Consider the following 20367-nt stretch of genomic DNA (forward strand, 5'->3'; position numbering starts at 1 on the left):
ATCTCTAGGAGACAGAAATCGTCTCCTTCCTGAGCGGTATGACGGCTGTGTGATCCCATGGTGTTTATACTTGCGTACTATTGTTTGTACAGATGAACGTGGTACCTTCATGTGTTTGGAAATTGCTCCCAAGGATGAACCAGATTTGCGGAGGTCTAAAAACTTTTTCTGAGGTCTTGGCTGATTTCTTTTGATTTTCCCATGATGTCAAGCAAAGAGACACTGAGTTTGAAGGTAGTCCTTGAAATGCATCCACAGATACACCTCCAATTGACTCAAATTATGTCAATTAGCCTATCAGAATCTTCTAAAGCCATGACATCATTTTCTGGAATTTTCAAAGCTGTTTAAAGGCACAGTCAACTTAGTGTATGTAAACTTCTGACCCACTGGAATTGTGATACAGTGAATTAAGTGAAATAATATGTCTGTAAACAATTGTTGGAAAAATTACTTGTGTCATGCACAAAGTAGATGTCCTAACCAACTTGCCAAAACTATAGTTTGTTAACAAGAAATTTGTGGAGTGGTTGAAAAACAAGTTTTAATGACTCCATCCTAAGTGTATGTAAACTTCCGACTTCATTTGTACATATTCTTATTCATTCCTTTACATTTGTGTGTGTGTATAAGGTAGTTGTTGTGAAATTGTTAGATTACTTGTTAAATATTTCTGCATGTTCGGAACTAGAAGCACAAGCATTTCYCTACACGTGCATTAACATCTGCTAACCATGTGTATGTGACCAATAKAATTTTATTTGACTTGACTGCCCTTGACCAGCACAAAAACACCCTGTGGCGTACTGCACAAGCATCGAATTGTCCCCTCGATATTTAACTTTCATTGAAGTCAGGAACCAATACACACAGTCAGTTAGGAAAGCAAAAGGCTAGTTTTTTCAAACAGAAATGTTCATCCTGCAGCACTAATTCCAAAATGTTTTGGAACACTGTAAAGTCCATGGAGAATAAGAGTACCTCCTCCCAGCTGCCCACTGCACTGAGACTAGGAAACACTGTCACTACTGATAAATACACACTAATCGAGAATTTCAATAAGCATTTCTCTACGGCTGGCCATGCTTTCCACCTGGCCACCCCAACAGCTCTGCAAGCCCCGCAGCAACTGGCCCAAGCCCCCCGTCCCCCCCCGTCCCCGCTTCTCCCTCACCCAAATCCAGACAGCTGATGTTCTGAAAGAGCTACAATATCTGGATCCCAAAAATCTGCTGGGCTAGACAATCTGGAACCTCTCTTCCTAATATTTTCCGCCGCCATTGTTGCAACCCTAGTCTGTTCAACCTCTCTTTCGCATCGTCTGAGATTCCTAAAGATTGGAAAGTGGCCGTGGTCATCCCCCTCTTCAACGGGGGAAGACACTCTAGACCCAAACTGTTACAGACCTATATCCATCCTGCCCTGCCTTTCTAAAGTCTTCGAAAGCCAAGTGAACAAACAGATCACCGACCATTTCGAATCCCACCGTACCTTCTCTGCTATGCAATCTGGTTTCCGAGCTGGTCACGGGTGCACCTCAGCCACGCTCAAGGTCCTAAACGATATCATAACCGCCATCGATAAAAGACTTTACTGTGCAGCCGTCTTCATCGACCTGGCCAAGGCTTTCGACTCTGTGAATCGTCAGACTCAACAGCCTTGGTTTCTCAAATGACTGTCTCGCCTGGTTCACTAACTACTTCTCAGATAGAGTTCAGTGTGTCAAATCGGAGGGCCTGTTGTCCAGACCTCTGGCAGTCTCTATGGGGGTGCCACAGGGTTCAATTCTCGGGCCGACTCTTTTCTCTGTATTTATCAATGATGTCGCTCTTGCTGTGGGTGATTCTTTGATCCACCTCTACGCAGACGACACCATTCTGTATACATCTGACCCTCCTTTGGACACTGTGTTAACAAACCTCCAAACGAGCTTCAACGCAATACAACGCTCCTTCTGTGGCCTCCAACTGCTCTTAAATGCTAGTAAAACTAAGTGCATGCTCTTCAATCGATCGCTGCCTGCACCCGCCCACCCGACCAGCATCACTACTCTGGACGGTTCTGACTTAGAATATGTAGACAACTATAAATACCTAGGTGTCTGGCTAGACTGTAAACTCTCCTTCCAGACTCACATTAAGCACCTCCAATCCAAAGTTAAATCGAGAATCAGCTTCCTATTTCGCAAAAAAGCCTCCTTCACTCATGCTGCCAAACATACCCTTGTAAAACTGACTATCCTACCGATCCTTGACTTCGGCGATGTCATTTACAAAATAGCCTCTAATACCCTCCTCAACAAATTGGATGTGGTATATCACAGTGCCATCCATTTTGTCACCAAAGCCCCATATACTACCCACCACTGCGATCCGTATGCTCTCATTGGCTGGTCCTCGCTACATATTCGTCGCCAAACCCACTGGCTCCAGGTCATCTGTAAGTCTTTGCTAGGTAAAGCTCCACCTTATCTCTGCTCACTGGTCACCATAGCAGCACCCACCCATAGCACGCGCTCCAACAGGTATATTTCACTGGTCATCCCCAAAGCCAACACCTCCTGTGGCCGTCTTTCCTTCCAGTTCTCTGCTGCCAATGACTGGAACGAATTGCAAAAGTCACTGAAGTTGGAGACTCATATCTCCCTCACTAGCTTTAAGCACCAGCTMTCAGAGCAGCTTACTGATCACTACACCTGTAAACAGCCCATCTGTAAATAGCCCACCCAACTACCTCATCCCCATATTGTTATTTTTTTGTTGTTGCTCTTTTGCACCCCAGTATCTCTACTTTCACATCATCATCTGCACATCTATCACTCCAGTGTTAATGCTAAATTGTAATTATTTCGCCACTATGGCCTATTTATTGCCTTACCTCCCTAATCTTACTACATTTGCACACACTGTATATAGATTTTTCTATTGTGTTTTTGACTGTACATTTGTTTATCCCATGTGTAACTCTGTGTTGTTGTTTTTGTCGCACTGCTTTGCTTTATCTTGGCCAGGTCTCAGTTGTAAATGAGAACTTGTTCTCAACTGGCCTACCTGGTTAAATAGGTGAAATAAAAATAATAGTTGGAGCTTAAGTAAATMAATCTAAAGATTTTAATATTCTACAGACCCTATTGCTCTAGCACTTCAATCTACATGGTGTTACTTCTTGGATGACTTTGGTCTAAATACCCAGTAGCCCTTTCTACTCAACCCATTCCATTGGTCCTATTGCAATACACTGGTATGCCTATAAATTWKATTTTGGCTTATAGAGAAAAAATATCTAAAATAATACAAAGTGTTGCTGGCCGTTGTATACATTCTACATACCCTACTGAGTATTCCCTACAGTACTTTTACTGCAGTACCCAGAATAGTTTTTGCTTTATAAGCCAATATTTATTCCATGTACTGAGATTCGCATTGTGGGCAATGGAGTGGGTGGAGTAAAAGGCCATCAACACTCCGTATTATTCAGAGCCCCATGAAATGACACCATATATTCTACAGACCCTACTGAGTTTTCCTTAAAATACTTTTACTGTGGTGAACAGAATAGTTTTTGCTCAATAAGACAATATGTAATTTATATGCCTACAGTGTATTGCATTTGGAACAATGGAATGGGTGGAGTAGAAAGGGCTACTGGGTATTTACACGACAGTCATCCAAGAAATAACATCATATATAGACTTTAGTGCTAGATTAATAGGATCTGTCGAATATGATGTTCTTTACATTCATTTATTTAAGCTTTAACTATTCTCAATATTCTCCACCTTATATTATTTATCTTATATAAAGCACTAATTGTCTTTAGTTTAGAATTTTCCCCGGTGTAGTTACAAAATTATAACATTTTAACATTATGCGCTATGCAAAGCTGCAAAAATTATTGATTTATTAACAACACATAGCGTTTTAACGCATACTTTTATTTGGAAGGCAAAATCTGCAAACCGGAAGTCTTAATTTTGCTGACAGAACACTAATGCTGCTGACATGACGCTACATCTTTGTCTCTAACGTCGTCAATCAATATATAATATTTCCTGTCAAAGTCCACCAGGTAGCAGATTTGAGCTACTGTGTCGCGCAGCCGTATCATCGGAGAGAAGTGGTAGGTTGTAGCCACATGTTTTTGTTGTAACTCCTTGGTGAGATCAAACAGGCTGAGGGATACAAATGTAACAATTGTTTCCAACACATGTAACAATTTCGCCTGTTAAAACTTAACCATGAATAGAAGAGTATTATAAACCATTTAACAGACGAAGTCTTACAAATTATGTATTTGCTGTATGTTTCCAGCGTATTTATTTATTTTAGTTTGGGGTGGGAGCAAGCTTGCTTATTGCTATTGGTCAATGGTGCACATTTTTTTCTAACTCAGTGGTGTTTCCTGATGTCATGCTGCTCACGAGTAGGAGGCTGTGCTTTTTTTGAGGAGGTTGAGTGCGAAATACAACTCTGGAAAAGATTCAGGAAAGGAACTTCAAATCATACGGGTTGGAAACATTTTATCTAATAGGATTTATTGCTTGGGGAATTCATTTATGCACAGTGGGGGATTGACATCAAGTTGTCTGCTTCGTCTTTATAGAAAGGCTACACTTTTTCCAGCCATGGAAACACTACAGAAGATAAGGGACAGTTCTTGTGAAATTCCAGTTGATGTCAGATTTAGGAAACGAATAGTTTGGCAAAATTTGGATTAACTGGTCGCTGGACGGTTCCATTGGCGATACCACAAGGCGATGCCTCCCCAGGGCGATGGAGAATATAAACCTGTAGCAGTGTCGGCGGCGGTCCCACCGGTTCCCCCTCGGAGGGTTCGGAACAGAGAGTCGTTTTCGGGCTCCAAGTGTCGGTCCGGTGGCGTAGAGCGCAAAGTGAAGTGTGTGCTTGTCGGTGACGGGGCAGTTGGGAAAACGAGCTTGATTGTCAGCTACACCACAAATGGATATCCAACTGAATATGTCCCAACTGCTTTTGATAATTTTGCAGGTAACTTGACAAATATGTGCCTTTTTTTATTAATCGGCTATTAGGACTTATTATTGGTATTTTTGGGCTATGCAAGTTCTTGTTTTTATCGTGCGGTTTTAACGGCCCATTTATGTGAATTCATGAGTAGCCTACACTGAGTGTACAAAACATTAGGAACACCTTCCCAATATTGAGTTGCAACGACTTTTGCCCTCAGAACAGCGTTCCACAGGGATGCTGGCCCATGTTGACTCCAATGCTTCCCACAGTTGTGTCAAGTTGGCTGGATGTCTTTCTGGTGGTAGACTATTCTTATACACACAAAGACAGTTGAGCGTGAAAAACCCAGCAGCAACTTGCAGTTCTTGACACACTCAAACCGGTGTGCCTGGCACATACTACCATACCCAGTTCAAAGGCACTTAAATATTTTGTCTTTCTCATTCAGCCTTTGAATGGCAATACATACACAATGTTTCAAGGCTTAAAAATCCTTATTTAACCTGTTTCCTCCTCTTCATCTACACTGATTGAAGTGGATTTAACAGGTGAAATCAATAAGGGATCATAGCTTTCACCCGGATTCACCTGGTCAGTATTTCTTGAAGGAGGTGTTCCTAATATTTTGTACACTCAGTGTATATTTTGAACTGAGACTGACAAAACATTTCTATTCAGCTTTAGTAAAAATGTTGCCAATTGTCTTCTGCCATACATTGGCGGCAACAGGAAGACTATGGTAATTATTATACTCAATAGTTTGTCCATTACAACACTATTCAGTCCGTAACAGTATATAATGGCATTTTGGTTGCTAATTTCTTTGTTATATTGGCTGATTAAATGTATAATTGTTTTTTTTTCAGCGGTCGTGGCAGTTGATGGCAAGCCAGTAAAACTGCAGCTTTGTGACACAGCTGGCCAGGTTTGTAATTAAAATACACATATACGACAGTTTGATATTATCTCAACTATCCTGGAAGTCTGAAGGATTGGCTAAAAACAAACAAGTTGGCRTTTTTGCTGTTCCTAGAATTTCTCAAACTTGTTCTAACCCCTATGCATTACCAGACTAGTAGATGTACAGAATGAGGTCAAATGTAGTCTACTAATGTAGGGGAGGGAAGTGATCTGTCTAAATTGCTGTGCTCCAGCAGTGTTTTTGTCCAGTCGTGATTCTGCACCAAAAATGAGGTTACTCAGATAAACTGCTGTCTCCCCCACATGGGAGGGGGTAACCGGCTTGGGGGGATTACAGATAGGAAACCTTATAATTGTAATGAATTGAATCTGAGCCTGGAAAGGAAACGTAAGCTTCGGCACAGCTGGGGCTGGTCAGAGGAAACGCGAGATGGGTCTGTTTCTGAGGAGCAGAGCAGGCTGGAGAGAGTCAACAGTGGAAAACAGCCCTGGAAAGCAGACCAAGAGAGATCTAGAGCGGTTCTGTCTAGACACAGGCTGTGCTCTGTGAGTTCATCGGGTTCTGCTTCGTCTCTTTGGAAAGCGAGCAGAGAGGCTCTGAGAGGATAGGCTTTTCATTAGACATCAAGACAATGCAAGCAATATCGTTTGCAAGGTGTTTGGAGCTTTATACAAGACAATGCAAACAATATAGTAGTTATAACTTAGTTAGGCCTATTACATAGTTAAACTTAGCATACATTGACAAATAATGAAGATGACATTTGCGCTTGCATGCCATGAATAATTAGCTTTCATGTGACAGCCCAAAATAATAATTGCGAAAGCACATGCTTCAGATGCACCAGTGCCCCCCCCCCCCCCATGCAAATGTGAGAAAGTGGTTGAGCCAATTAATGAAGATAATATATATTAGCTGTCGATTAGCTGTCGATGTCATCCAGCTCCCCTCTTCATAACAGAGTCCATGTATTTAGCATACTAAACATGCAGAAGATTTCCTGAATACCAACTACAGTGTCCCTCACTGTTTATGTTGTTGACCTCATTGGGTTCCTGAGGATGGAAATACAGTTTTAAAATCTCTTCCAGGAAGCAATGGGTACACATAAGCTGGGTGTATCAGAGGAACAGATGAAAGAGTGAGAGAGCGGGGAACGCATGCTTTGACAATAAACAGCTAAATATAATCTCAGTGGAATGCCATGGTTATCTTTCCTCCAGTTGAAATCACAGTAGAACTAGATGTTTTGGAGATATGCAAATGTAATCTGAATGTTGCGTAATATGTTTGCCAGATAAAAGGACTAAACACACATTAGCGAAGATAAGCACCCATATTGGCGTCAGTGCAATGGCCCATGGGTTAGATGCTTACCGCTGTAAATCCCCTGCAATGCTGTGCTGCCACTAATACATGATAGAAATGATGTCACTGCTCCACTCCATCTCTTTAGCTGGTGAAAATTACATATCTTTATACTTAGAGTTTGGCAGCGGGGTAGTGGTTGGCTGTGCCAACTGCAAATCATAAATGTTTTGCTCCTGTACCCTCTCAACAGCCTCATCACACTTTGTCTCTTTCACATGATTTAGCTGCATGATCGTCATCACAAATTCCTTTTGGGAGTCAAAAGTGTGGACTATGGTGCATGTCATTATTTTAATCTATAATAGACATGTTATAGCAATTTAACAATGCTCCCTCTCTTCTCCAATTTAGCTTTTGGCAGTTTTTTTGATTTAACATTCAAGATATGCTGGTCGGAAAAACAGTGCCTTCAACAATACATTACGCAATGGCATGTCAGTCACCAACATTGGAGGAGATTAAAATCAACTATAGGCTATGCTGAAAGTGCTGTCCCCAGTCAGAAGCACTATGGCATGTAAACAGAACACTTTCACTCTAACAGAAACTGATAGAAGTGTCATGTGTTGTCAGGCTGTGGACACGGATTGTGTTTTCCTGCCTGCCAGAGAGACTACGTCATGAGGCAGAGGCGCCACTAGTTACAGCCATGCACATGGTGKCATCTTAGCCAATAAGAGCAGGATTTTRCTTCTCTTAGTTATGGCTATGCCCTTTCCATTCCTGCACTCATACCTTTTCACAAGGAGGAATATTGTGTTGAGCATGGCCCTTCTTGGTTCTACTAGTTATCAGGTCGTGTCATGAACTCTCCTCTCCTCTTCCCGCAGGATGAGTTTGACAAACTGCGTCCGCTCTGCTACACCAACGCAGACATCTTCCTGCTGTGCTTCAGTGTTGTCAGCCCCTCTTCTTTCCAGAATGTCACAGAGAAATGGGTGCCGGAGATTCGCCGGCACTGCCCCCAGGCGCCGGTGGTTCTGGTGGGCACCCAGTCGGACCTGCGGGAGGACGTCAAGGTTCTGATCGAGCTGGCAAAGTACAAAGAAAGGCCAGTGGAGCCCCAGGAGGCCCAGCAGTGTGCCGAGGACATGAGGGCCGTGTCATACATGGAGTGCTCCTCACTCACCCAGAAGAATCTCAAAGAGGTGTTTGACGCAGCCATCGTGGCCAGCATCCAGCACTCCGACAGTCAGCAGCAGCATCGACTGAAAAAACGGACTCCAGAGAAGATGAAGAAGATTTCTAGGTCYTGCTGGAAGAAGTACTGTTGTGTGGCCTAGCCTCTGTCTACACGTGCGACAGTAGGGACGCATGGGTGCCAATTTTGGTTCCATGTCAGCATGTTAAAAGACTTCAGGGCAGTAAGGAAAACAGCGACTGGAATATGGGCGAAGGTCTGGTCTGGAGTATCTGAGATATGTGAAGGTTAGGCCTCACTGACCTTGTGCTATTTTTGCTTTACCAACGTGAACTGCAATGGAGACAGATCTGACTTCCCTCAAAGTGCAGTTTGATAAGACTACTTATTGACTTTCCCCTGTGTTATATCCATGATCCTGAAGGACACACAGCTTCCGATAGACAACTGTGAAAGATCAAACCCTCTTGATAACTAGGAGGGTCTATGTTGTTGTTTTATTGACCTGGTTTACTCTGACCTTTCCCATGGTAAGTGTATGTAAACTCAGATTAATTTGGCGTATGACATTGAGTCAACTTCCCGACGTGGGATTTACCGTCCCTTTGATTTAGTAGTTCCTATGTTAAAAGAAAAATGCAGTGCTGTAATCAGATAATTCGAGGAGAGTACTGTGTAACTTTCATTGTTTTCATTCTGGTTCTTGTTTAGCTTGTCGTCTAATGTACAAACCACTCAAATACTGTTTTTCAGAATTTCGAACTGGTATTTACATTAGGACATGGGTTCTGTCCAAGCTCACATGAGGATCAGTCTCTAGCTATGTGCTGGAATTGGACCTGTTGAGCTTTGGTTTACTTGAACAAAACACCACCCGGGGAGTCGTAAACAAATACCGCCATGGTAACATTTAAAGGGCTCCTTATGGGCTTCAAATGCATTTGTAACATGTCCACTGTTTGATTTATGTGTCGGAAGGTATGTTTAGGTCTACTGTGAGGAGGGGACAAATTACGTTTTTTAATGTCTATTCTAGGAGTTTAAAAGTGGAGGAGCAATATTTTATTTTAAATTACATACAGAATGTCAACCTAATACGACTAGTTTGTCTATCAATTGTTTACTGTCCACGTTGTACACAATATAAGTGAGTCAACATTTCTTTGTTAAATTCTTGGAAGTCTTTTTAACTTTTACCAAGAGTCACACAAATGATGTACTAATACTCTTTTGGGTTGTTTATTAGTTTTGAAGTGCAATGTTAAGCATTATATTATAGCAATGAATGATGATCTTCTCCAAAAATGAAATCAACTTTTTCAACATAACATTTCAATGCAATATATCTTTACTGTGAACCATGAGTTATATATATATATTCACTGCAATCTTTTATTTACTGTATGAATGTCCAACTGAGAACTGTACCGCAACCAGACCTGTGGACTATAGTGCATAATTAATTGTATATGAAGAGGCAGTTTGGATATTTAGATTACACTGAATAAAGAACAGGTCTAATGGACAACACATTTAATGTGTACCCCTGTTGTTATCAGTAGACTTTGCCCATCCCTCTATTCTGTACAGTTTCCATTACTCTGGGGTTTTACAATGTCTGTTGTAGTATCATGTTTGATTTAAATCATGATAGCAAAAATATGATATCTGATTGAATGGGCCTGATGGCCTATGTAATGCTAATTTTGTTTGGTTACGTGTGCATTGGAATCATGATAGAAGTGAAGGGTTAAATAGGAAAATAGGTCATGGATCAAACTATTAGACACTCCTGGTTACCAGATTCCCGGGAAGTTCAGACAATTTGGAGAGAATAGGGTGATGTTAGCAAAATAATACAAACCTGGGTATTTAGATTTCCTTAGATAAAACACCACAGGCAGAAACATCCCCAGATGACTAGGCCAAAATAATACAGAGATAATAGAGGGCTGACTGCAGCTGAGTCAATGTTAACTGATCTTAACTACCATACTCTGCTAGCTGTTATTAATGACTATGAGCCAATCAAGTCATTTAGTATCTTTCTGCAACCAATACCCTGGAAAGAGCGTGTTTACTATCCGGAGCAAGCTTAACAGCACCATCATCTTGGAACTGGTTGAAAAAGGTTGTCAATACCTATATTCCATATCACTGGGATGTGTATGGGATGTCTGTCTCTGTAAATACCGTGTTCTGATTTAGGTAGGCCCATAGATATGACATTATTTGAATTTCAAAATGTTAACCGTCATTTCTTTCAGTGATATTGTGTTTCAAGCCTCGTAATAGCTCTTCCAGTAGAATGCCAAACTAAACCTTGGGGTAAACGATAGTTACCTGCATGATCATGTTAACCTCCTTAGATGACCTGGATGTGTCACCTGTGGATGTGTGATGGACCTCTGAAAGTGAATTATGATGGAAGACAGAGAGAATGGAGAAGTTAATGTTTCACTGGATCACTTAGTAGACCATGTTGCAGTTAAATGCAGTTAAAAGTCAGTTAAATGTTTATCATCACATACACCATGAATATACATAAATAATCATGTACAGCAATTTATCTACTCGTTATGAAATACTAGTTATTTCTTGAAAAGGAAAATACAGGGAAATGGGTGAAATTGAAATGTGACATAAATGCTTTAAATAGGATGGGTCTTTGGATGTGATGTGGGTATGCGGTAAGTGTTAGTGGACAGTGGTGCACATACCTTTTTTTTCTAGGTCATTTTGAAGGTTGGCTTCTTCATCGCGTCATAGAATTTTCAAACTTCTTCCAATGACCAGTTTCTCAGTATTGTGTGGATTATTTTCTCAACACAAATGCATTTAACAATGATGCATTTCTTCAAATGAGTATCTTTGTTACAGTACACATCACATGGTGTACTATATATATACTCTTGAGTTTCCAAGCTATGACTTCCAGCAAACATGGAGGTTCCATGATCTATGTTCAGGGCTCTGTGGGGGATGGGGTTGTGATGAAATAACAGCTCGCATTCAGTGTAATGTCAGAACAAAGATCTGTTTGTCTGTAGTTTGATACCTTTGGAAAATAAAGAATATTTGGTATACAATCTGGGTTTTGTGTTTGTTACAAAACCCTAACAAATCCATTCCAATGTATCTGAAACTCTTTTCCTTTGTGATATTTGTAATTACATATTTATAACAAATTAATGCTTGATTGACTGAACAACTATGGCTCAATACTGGATAGTGTAATTATGTCAACGGTATTAACAGAACCCGAATACAGTCAATATTGTAAAAATGTACTTGAACAGGGAGAGTTTATGCAGTTGAAATTGAAATATGAAATTAAATGTTGATATAGAAAGCCCCTTATGCTTTCACTTGCAGTCACAGCTATGAGCCATTAGGCCAATCATCTGAAGTCTTTACCAGTCARTCAAACTTTCTGTTAGGCTGACAGCCTGCTCTATTCTCTCAGCCAGAAGCTGGCCCTGCTTAATGACTGACATTTTCAGGCCACTTTTCTGTGATTGTTTCATATTGCAGRGATGTGTGTGTTGGTGGTGCAATATGTAGAGCTCTTGCTCAACCATACAGTCCCACATGACAACTGAGACCAGAATAAATGTGAGAGATGTCTAGATGGTACAGATCAGGGCCGGCCCGCTCATTAGGCAGGATTAGGCGGCTGCCAATGGTGGCAGATTGACGAGGGCGGCATTTTCTAAGCTAAACTGACCAAGACGCACCTCCAACAAAACATAAAAACTCACATAATTCTGCCCCAAAACAATGACAATTTCTCTCAACCAGTGGCATATGGGCTTTTTAGGTGAGCGCTGATGCCGCCCTGTGATAAGAAGTGCCCACTTTGTGAAAGGCGGGGACGCAAAATATTTATCAAATCAGATTGTATTTGTCATATGCGTTGAATACAACAGGTGTGGACCTTACAGTGAGAWGCTTACTTGCAAGCCATTAACTTCTTTGGGACTGGGGGGCAGTATTGAGTAGCTTGGATAAAAAGGTGCCCAGAGTAAACTGCCTGCTACTCAGGCCCAGAAGCTAAGATATGCACAGTATTAGTAGATTTGGATAGACAACACTCTGACGTTTCTACAAATGTTTGAATGATGTCTGTGAGTATAACAGAACTCATATGGCAGGCAAAAACCTGAGAAAAAAACCAACCAGGAAGTGGGAAATCTGAGGTTTGTAGTTTTTCAAGTCATTGCCTATCGAATATATAGTGTCTATGGGGTCATATTGCACTTCCCAAGGCTTCCATTAGACGTCAACAGTCTTTAGAACCTTGTTTGATGCTTCTACTGTGAAGGAGGGGGGAATGAGATCTGTTGGAGTCAGGGGTCTGGCAGAGTGCCATGAGCTGAGTCTCGRGCGCTCCCGTGAGAGTTAGCTGCGTTCCATTGCATTTCTACAGACAAAGGAATTCTCCGGTTGAAACATTATTGAAGATTTATGATAAAAACATCCTAAAGATTGATTCTATACTTTGTTTGACATGTTTCTACGAACTGTAATATGACTTTTCGTCTGAACTTTCGCCTGGACTTGCCCGCGCCTCCTGAGTTTGGATTTGTGTACTAAACGCGCAAACAAAAAAGAGGTATTTGGACATAAATGATGGACTTTATCGAACAAAACAAACATTTATTGTGGAACTGGGATTCCTGGGAGTGCATTCTGATGAAGATCATCAAAGGTAAGTGAATATTTATAATGCTATTTCTGACTTCTGTTGACTCCACAACATGGGGGGTATCTGTATGGCTTGTTTTTGTGTCTGAGCGCCGTACTCAGATTATTGCATGGTGTGCTTTTTCTGTAAAGTGTTTTTGAAATCTGACACAGCGGTTGCATTAAGGAGAAGTTTATCTAAAGTTCCATGCATAACACTTGTATCTTTTAGCAATGTTTATTATGAGTATTTTTGTAAATTGATGTGGCTCTCTGAAAAATCACCGGATGTTTTGGAACTCCTGAACATAACACGCCAATGTAAACTAAGATTTTTGGATATAAATATGAACTTTATCGAACAAAGCATACATATATTGTGTAACATGAAGTCTTATGAGTGTCATCTGATGAAGATCATCAAAGGTTAGTGATTCATTTAATCTCTTTCTGCTTTTTGTGACTCCTCTCTTTGGCTGGAAAAATGGCTGTGTTTTTCTGTGACTAGGTGCTGACCAAACATAATTGTTTTGTGTGCTTTCGTCGTAAAGCGTTTTTGAAATCGGACACTGTGGCTAGATTTACAACAAGTTTATCTTTAAAATGGTGTAAAATACTTGTATGTTTCAGGAATTTTAATTATGGGATTTCTGTTGTTTTGAATTTGGCGCCCTGCAATTTCACTGGCTGTTGGCGAGGTGGGACGCTACCATCCCGAATATCCCAGACAGGTTTGACCAACAATGCCGTTAAGAAAAATAATTGTTAAGAAAGTATTTACTCAAATAAACTGAAAAAAAAAAAAAAGGAAAATAAATAATTCGAGAGCAACAATAAAATAACAGAGTCGGTACAGAGTCAATGTGCGGGGGCACCGGTTATTTGAGGTAATTGAGGTAATATGTACAGTACCAGTCAAAATTTTGTACACACCTACTCATTCAAGGGATTTTCTTTATTTTTACTATTTTCTACATTGTAGAATAATAGTGAAGAAATCAAAACTATAAAATAACACATATGGAATCATGTAGTAACCAAAAATGTGGGAAACAAATAAAATAAAAAWATATATATTTGAGATTCTTCAAAGTAGCCACCCTTTGCTTTGATGACAGCTTTGCGCACTCTTGGCATTGAATTGTCCTGATTCGTGATTTCAAGTTTGTATACTTAGATTTTTTACAAATTGATCACAGCAAAAAATAAATTCTTATGCATTTCCCGCTGTGTAAACACATTGCAAATAGGCTCAGAATAACTCCTCCTGATAAAGTTGGGTAGCTGATATTCAGAGCTTAAATATCCAAATTGATTACTCACAGGAATCAGGACTAATAAAGCCAATGCTACAACCTATTTTACAAACGGTGGCCCTACCACATGGATGGGCATTCATCAAATTCCATTATGGGGGGTGACATAGTAGGCTACAACCCAGTAAGCACGGGCCAACGTATTTCTGACATATTTTTGGGGTCATGTCCGGACCGGAGGTATTTTTMGGGTGTTTTACAAATGGTAGGCCTACCATGTATAGTACTAGTTAAAAGTTTGGACACACCCACTCATTCAAAGGTTTTTCTTTATTTTTACTCGTTTCTACATTGTAGAATAGTAGTGAAGACATCAACACTATGAAATAACACATATGGAATCATGTTGTAACCCAAAAAGTGTTAAACAAATCAAAATATATTTTATATTTTAGAATCTTCAAAGTAGCCACCCTTTGCCTTGATGACAGCTTTGCACACGCTTGGCATTCTCTCAACCAGCTTCACCTGGAATGCTTTTCCAAAAGTCTTGAAGGAGTTCCCACATATGCTGAGCACTTGTTAGCTGCTTTTCCTTCACTCTGCAGTCCAACTCATCCCACACACCCTCTCAATTGGGTTGAGTTTGGGTGATTGTGGAGGCCAGGTCATCTAATGCAGCACTCCATCACTCTCCTTCTTGGTCAAATAGCCCTTACACAGCCTGGAGGTGTGTTGGGTCATTGTCCTGTTGAAAAACAAATGATAGTCCCACTAAGCCCAAACCAGATGGGATGGCGTATCGCTGCAGAATGCTGTCGTAGCCATGCTGGTTAAGTGTGCATTGAATTCATTGCATTGTGTGCATTGAATAAATCGCTGACAGTGTCACCAGCAAAGAAACCCCACACCATCACACCATGCTCCACACCAAGCTCCTCCATGCTTCACGGTGGGAACCACACATACGGAGATCATCCGTTCACCACCTCTGCGTCTCACAAAGACACGGCGGTTGGAACCAAAAATCGAAACTTTTCAACTTTCCTTCAGAATCGAACATGAACCGGTTTCAACGTCTGGAAAGACGTCTTTTCACCTTTCATTCAGAACCTAACGTGAACCTAACTTCAACATCTGGAAAAATATTTATTATAATTTTGCTTACTGGGACTATTCTTGTAGGGGAGGCAATTTGTTGGTCTTGCCTCGGGTGGCAGAATGGCCAGGACCGGCCCTGGTACAGATGACATGTTTTGACATATGCATACCGATGCCCACATCTATGAAGAAGGCCTTGCAAGACAAATTGGATAACTCTTCCTAAAGGGAGGGGGAGAGCAATGGTGGAAAAAGTACTCAATTGTCATACTTGTGTAAAACTAAAGATACTTTAATAGAAATTGACTCAAGTAAAAGTGAAAGTCACCCAGTAAAATACCATTTGAGTAAAAATCTAAAAGTATCTGGTTTTAAATGTACTTAAGTAAATGGAATTTCTTGTTTAAAAAAAATATATATTTACAGATAGCCAGAGGCACACTCCAACACTCAGACATAATTTAAAGACAACGCATTTGTGTTTAGTGAGTCTGCCAGATCAGAGGCAGTAGGAATGACCAGGGACGTTCTCTTGAAAAGTGTGTGAATTGGACCATTTTCCTGTCAAAATGTAACGATTACTTTTGGGTGTCAAGAAAATTGTATGGAGTAAAAAGTACATTATTGTCTTTAGGAATGTAGTGAAGTCAAAGTAAAAAGTAAAAAAGTAAAAGCAAAGTAAAAGTAAAAGCAAAAAGATGAATAGTAAATACAGATACCCCAAAAATGACTGTGTGTAGTACTTTAAAGTATTTCTACTTAAGTACTTTACACCACTGGGGGAGATATACCAGTGGCCTGAGGGATTTGCCAATGTAGATGTACAACAGCTGCAGAAAAGCCAAARGTTATCACAGAGTTGCAAACGTGGGGCATGGAGCTGTAAGCAGAACAGAGGTACTTGGCAGATCAAGTAAAGCTGTGATTTCTAAGAGGCTCAAGCCTGGATGGATGTTGAAAAGTAATTTTTCTGGGTTGCTGCCCAGGTCATCACWGGCAGGAAATTATGGTCCACTTGTTACTCCATGTGCTGACAGAGAAAAGCAACAATGATGACCTAGTCTGAATCCCCCAACCTACTAATGCTCTTCTTTGGATACAATGTACAGATGTACGATCTTAGTTAGATCATGCTGTTGCAGGAAAATGTAGAACATGTAGTGTATTTGAGGTTTWAAAAGGTTTCTGAAGTTTGTAATTTCCATTTTGAAATTTCAGACTCGATTTTCCCTTCCCTAAAAATGTATCAACCCCTACAAATATGTAAATTCATTATTATCCACATAATAATTCACATTTCCTGTTACAGCAGGATTAATTTCCTGCTGTAGCAAACTGGCTCAAATTAATATCCTACATCTGTATACACACAAGATGGGTGAAATGAGGACAACATATCTCTTGAGTCCACTGTCAGATCACTCTGGTGAAAATCTCTATAAAGAACAAACAAGACACCTSATGAAGTTTTTGAATGGGTCCACACCAGACATTGATTATGTCTTCCCATCCTCAAAACCCTACCCTGAAATTCAGTGTGTGCTGTTCAAAAGACTTGGCCCATAGTTTGTTACAAACAATGTCAGTAGATGAGACTGTTTCTTGGGAGGCAGCACAACGAGTTATTGGATTTGGCAGGCAATGTTTGGGTTAGAAAAGTTAATAGCAGTTAGAGTAACCACAAAACAGGTTGTGTGTGTGCACTCCTTTAATCAATTCCAAATGTTGGATGAGAAAGAGGCCCTGTTTATAATTTTCTGGAGGAGCAAAGTAACAGAGTGAGATGGCTGAACTTCCCCATCTGCGAGCCTCATATCCATACTGTATGTGCTGCTGATAAATAATGGATCCCTTTTGTTTTGTCTTTGCACTGATTATAGTTTATTCGATTGGCTCAGTAGAAAACACGTCCTTCAGTGCATTCGGAAAGTATTCAGGCCCCTTCCCTTCTTACACATTTTCTGACGTTAAAGCCTTATTCTAAAATTGATTAAATTAATGTTTTTACTCATCAATCTACACACAATATCCCATAATGACAAAGRAAAAACAGTTTATTTCTTATTTTTGCTCATTTAAAAATAAATAAAAACTGAAATATCATATTTAAATAAGTATTCAGACCCTCTACTCAGTACTTTGCTGAAGCACCTTTGGCAGCGATTACAGCCTTGAGTCTTCTTGGGTATGACGCTACAAGCTTGGCACACCTGTATTTGGGGAGTTTCTCCCATTCTTCTCCGTAGATCCTCTCAAGCTCTGTCAGGTTGGCTGGGGAGCGTTGCTGCACAGCTATTTTCAGGTCTCTCCAGAGATGTTCGACCGGGTGCAAGTTCGGGCTRTGGCTGGACCCKTCAAGGGCATTCAGAGACTTGTCCCGAAGCCACTCCTGCGTTGTCTTGGCTATGTGCTTAGGGTCATTGTCCTTTTGGAAGGTGAACCTTTGCCCCAGTCTGAGGTCCTGAGCACTGGAGCAGGTTTTCATCAAGGCTTTCTCTGTACTTTGCCCTGTTCGTCTTTCCCTTGATCCTAACTAGTAAAAACATCCRCACAGCATGATGCTGTCACCACCATTCTTCACCGTAGCGATGGTGCCAGGTTTCCTCCAGACGTGACGTTTGGCATTCAGGCCAAATACTTCAATCTTGGTTTCATCAGACCAGAGAATCTTGTTTCTCATGGCAAACTCCAAGCGGGTTGTCATGTGCCTTTTACTGAGGAGTGGCCTCCGTCTAGCCACTCTACCATCAAGGCCTGATTGGTGGAGTGCTGCGGYGATGGTTGTCCTCCTGGAAGGTTCTCCCATCTCTACAGAGGAACTCTGGAGCTTTGTCATCAGTTTCTTGGTCACTTCCCAGACCAAGGCCCTTCTCCCRGATTGCTCTAGAGAGAGTCTTGGTGGTTCCAAACTTCTTCCATTTAGGAATGATGGAGGACACTGTGTTCTTGGGGACCTTCAATGCTGCAGAAATGTTTTGGCACCCTTCCCCAGATCTGTTCCTCTACTTAATCCTGTCTCAGATCTCTACGGACAATTCCTTCGACCTCATGGCTTGGTCTTGCTCTGACTTGCACTGTCAACTGTGGGATGTTATATAGACAGGTGTGTGCCTTTTCAAATCATGTCCAATCAATTGAATTAACCCCAGGAGGTCTCCAGTCATGTTGTAGAAACATCTCAAGGATGATCAATGGAAACAGAATGCACCTGAGCTCCATTTCGAGTCTCATAGAAAAGGGTCTGAATACTTACGTAAATATGGTATTTCTGTTTTTTATTTTTTATACATTTTCTAAAATGTCTAAAAACCTGTTTTCACTTTGACATTGTTGGGTATTGTGTGTAGATTGYTGACAAAAATGCATTTAATATAAGGCTGTATTTTAGAATAAGGCTGTAACTTAACAAAATGTGAAAAAGTGAAGGGGTCTGAATACTTTCCAAATGCACTGTAGGTGTGTTTTGCCTCTAAACTAAGCCACAGTAACAAGTAGTCTAGATATAGACCCATTCCCATGTATAGAAAGGGTATTTTCAGAAAATCTCCAATAGCTCCCTTTCTCCGTGCGAGAATTATAGAATACATTTGCTCTGTACTCTGTAAACTGCAATGACACAGCACGGCCAGGGAAACATGCGTTTTGACACAGGCCAAAAAGGAGGGCACTGCAGAGCACCATGGTTTCAGGCACATTTCAACTCAATAAGTCATATGATGTTATACAACCAAGGGAGGAACCAGAATTTTCACAGAAATTACTTTTAATGGCTGAGGAAGAAGTCTGATCTTTTTACTCAAAACAAACTATTACAGGTTTTTTTCAATCACTTTGGTGCAATTTGCACAATTATGTTGTACATTTTCACTAATTTAGCACACAAATCAAAACAGATAATCAAAATGGCTCATGTTTCAAAACTCTTAAGCTCATTTTCAATTGACTGAGTACAACAAACAAATTCACAGTCACTTGTTCACTCTACCAAATCACTCTTTCAGTTTTGATACATATTCCATCTAAGTATCTGCTATGCAAATAGTCCCGGTAGCCATTTGATTACCTGTTCAGGAGTCTTATGGCTTGGTGCTAAAAACTGTTGAGAAGCCTTTTTMTCCTAGACTTGGCACTCCGGTACTGCTTGCCATGCGGTAGTAGAGAGAACAGTCTATGACTGGGGTGGCTGGGGTCTTTGACAATTTTTAGGGCCTTCCTCTGACACCGCCTGGTGTAGAGGTCCTGGATGGCAGGCAGCTTAGCCCCAGTGATGTACTGGGCAGTACGCACTACCCTCTGTAGTGCTTTGCGGTCAGAGGCCGAGCAATTGCTTTACCAGGCAGTGATGCAACCAGTCAGGATGCTCTCGATGTTGCAGCTGTAGAACCTTTTGAGGATCTCAGGACCCATGCCAAATCTTTTTAGTTTCCTGAGGGSGAATAGGCTTTGTCATTCCCTCTTCATGACTGTCTTGGTGTGTTTGGATATAGTTTGATCACTGGTGAACACTGTACATTTGTATATTTTTACATAAATGTATCAATTTGACATAAATTTATATTGGAAGGTAAAACCAAATCATTCCCTTGATCAAAAATATAAACGCACCATGTAAAGTGTTGGTCCCATGTTTCATGAGCTGAAATACATTTTCCATATTCACAAAAAGCTTATTTCTCTCAAATTTGGTGCACAAATCTGTCTACATCCCTGTTAGTAAGCATTTCTCCTRTGCCGAGATAATCCATCCACCTGACAGGTGTGACATATCAAGAAGCTGATTAAAGAGCATGATCATTACACAGGTGCAGCTTGTGCTGGGGACAATAAAATGAGCAGTTTTGTCACACAACACAATGCCACAGATGTCTCAAGTTTTCAGGGTGCGTGCAATTGCCATTTCAC

At 40.8% G+C, this 20367-nt stretch overlaps 1 protein-coding gene across 3 annotated transcripts; it reads left to right on the top strand.

Moving 5' to 3' along the window:
- The first annotated feature begins 3978 nt into the window (after positions 1-3978).
- Positions 3979-9983, top strand: LOC111968005 (rho-related GTP-binding protein RhoU). 3 transcript variants are annotated; one of them, XM_023993489.2, is made up of 4 exons: positions 3979-4119; positions 4393-5006; positions 5855-5913; positions 8112-9983. In XM_023993489.2, the coding sequence occupies exons 2-4, from the start codon at positions 4757-4759 to the stop codon at positions 8562-8564; spliced, it is 762 nt and encodes a 253-aa protein (XP_023849257.1). In that variant the 5' UTR covers positions 3979-4119; positions 4393-4756; the 3' UTR covers positions 8565-9983. The 3 variants fall into 3 exon arrangements, with proteins under 3 accessions (XP_023849257.1, XP_023849258.1, XP_070301050.1); XM_023993490.2 differs by having other exon boundaries at positions 4603-5006; XM_070444949.1 differs by lacking the exon at positions 3979-4119 and having other exon boundaries at positions 4126-4507; positions 4603-5006.
- The last annotated feature ends 10384 nt before the right edge of the window (positions 9984-20367 follow it).

This window comes from Salvelinus sp. IW2-2015, linkage group LG8, assembly GCF_002910315.2.
Source record: "Salvelinus sp. IW2-2015 linkage group LG8, ASM291031v2, whole genome shotgun sequence".
NCBI lineage: Eukaryota > Metazoa > Chordata > Actinopteri > Salmoniformes > Salmonidae > Salvelinus > Salvelinus sp. IW2-2015.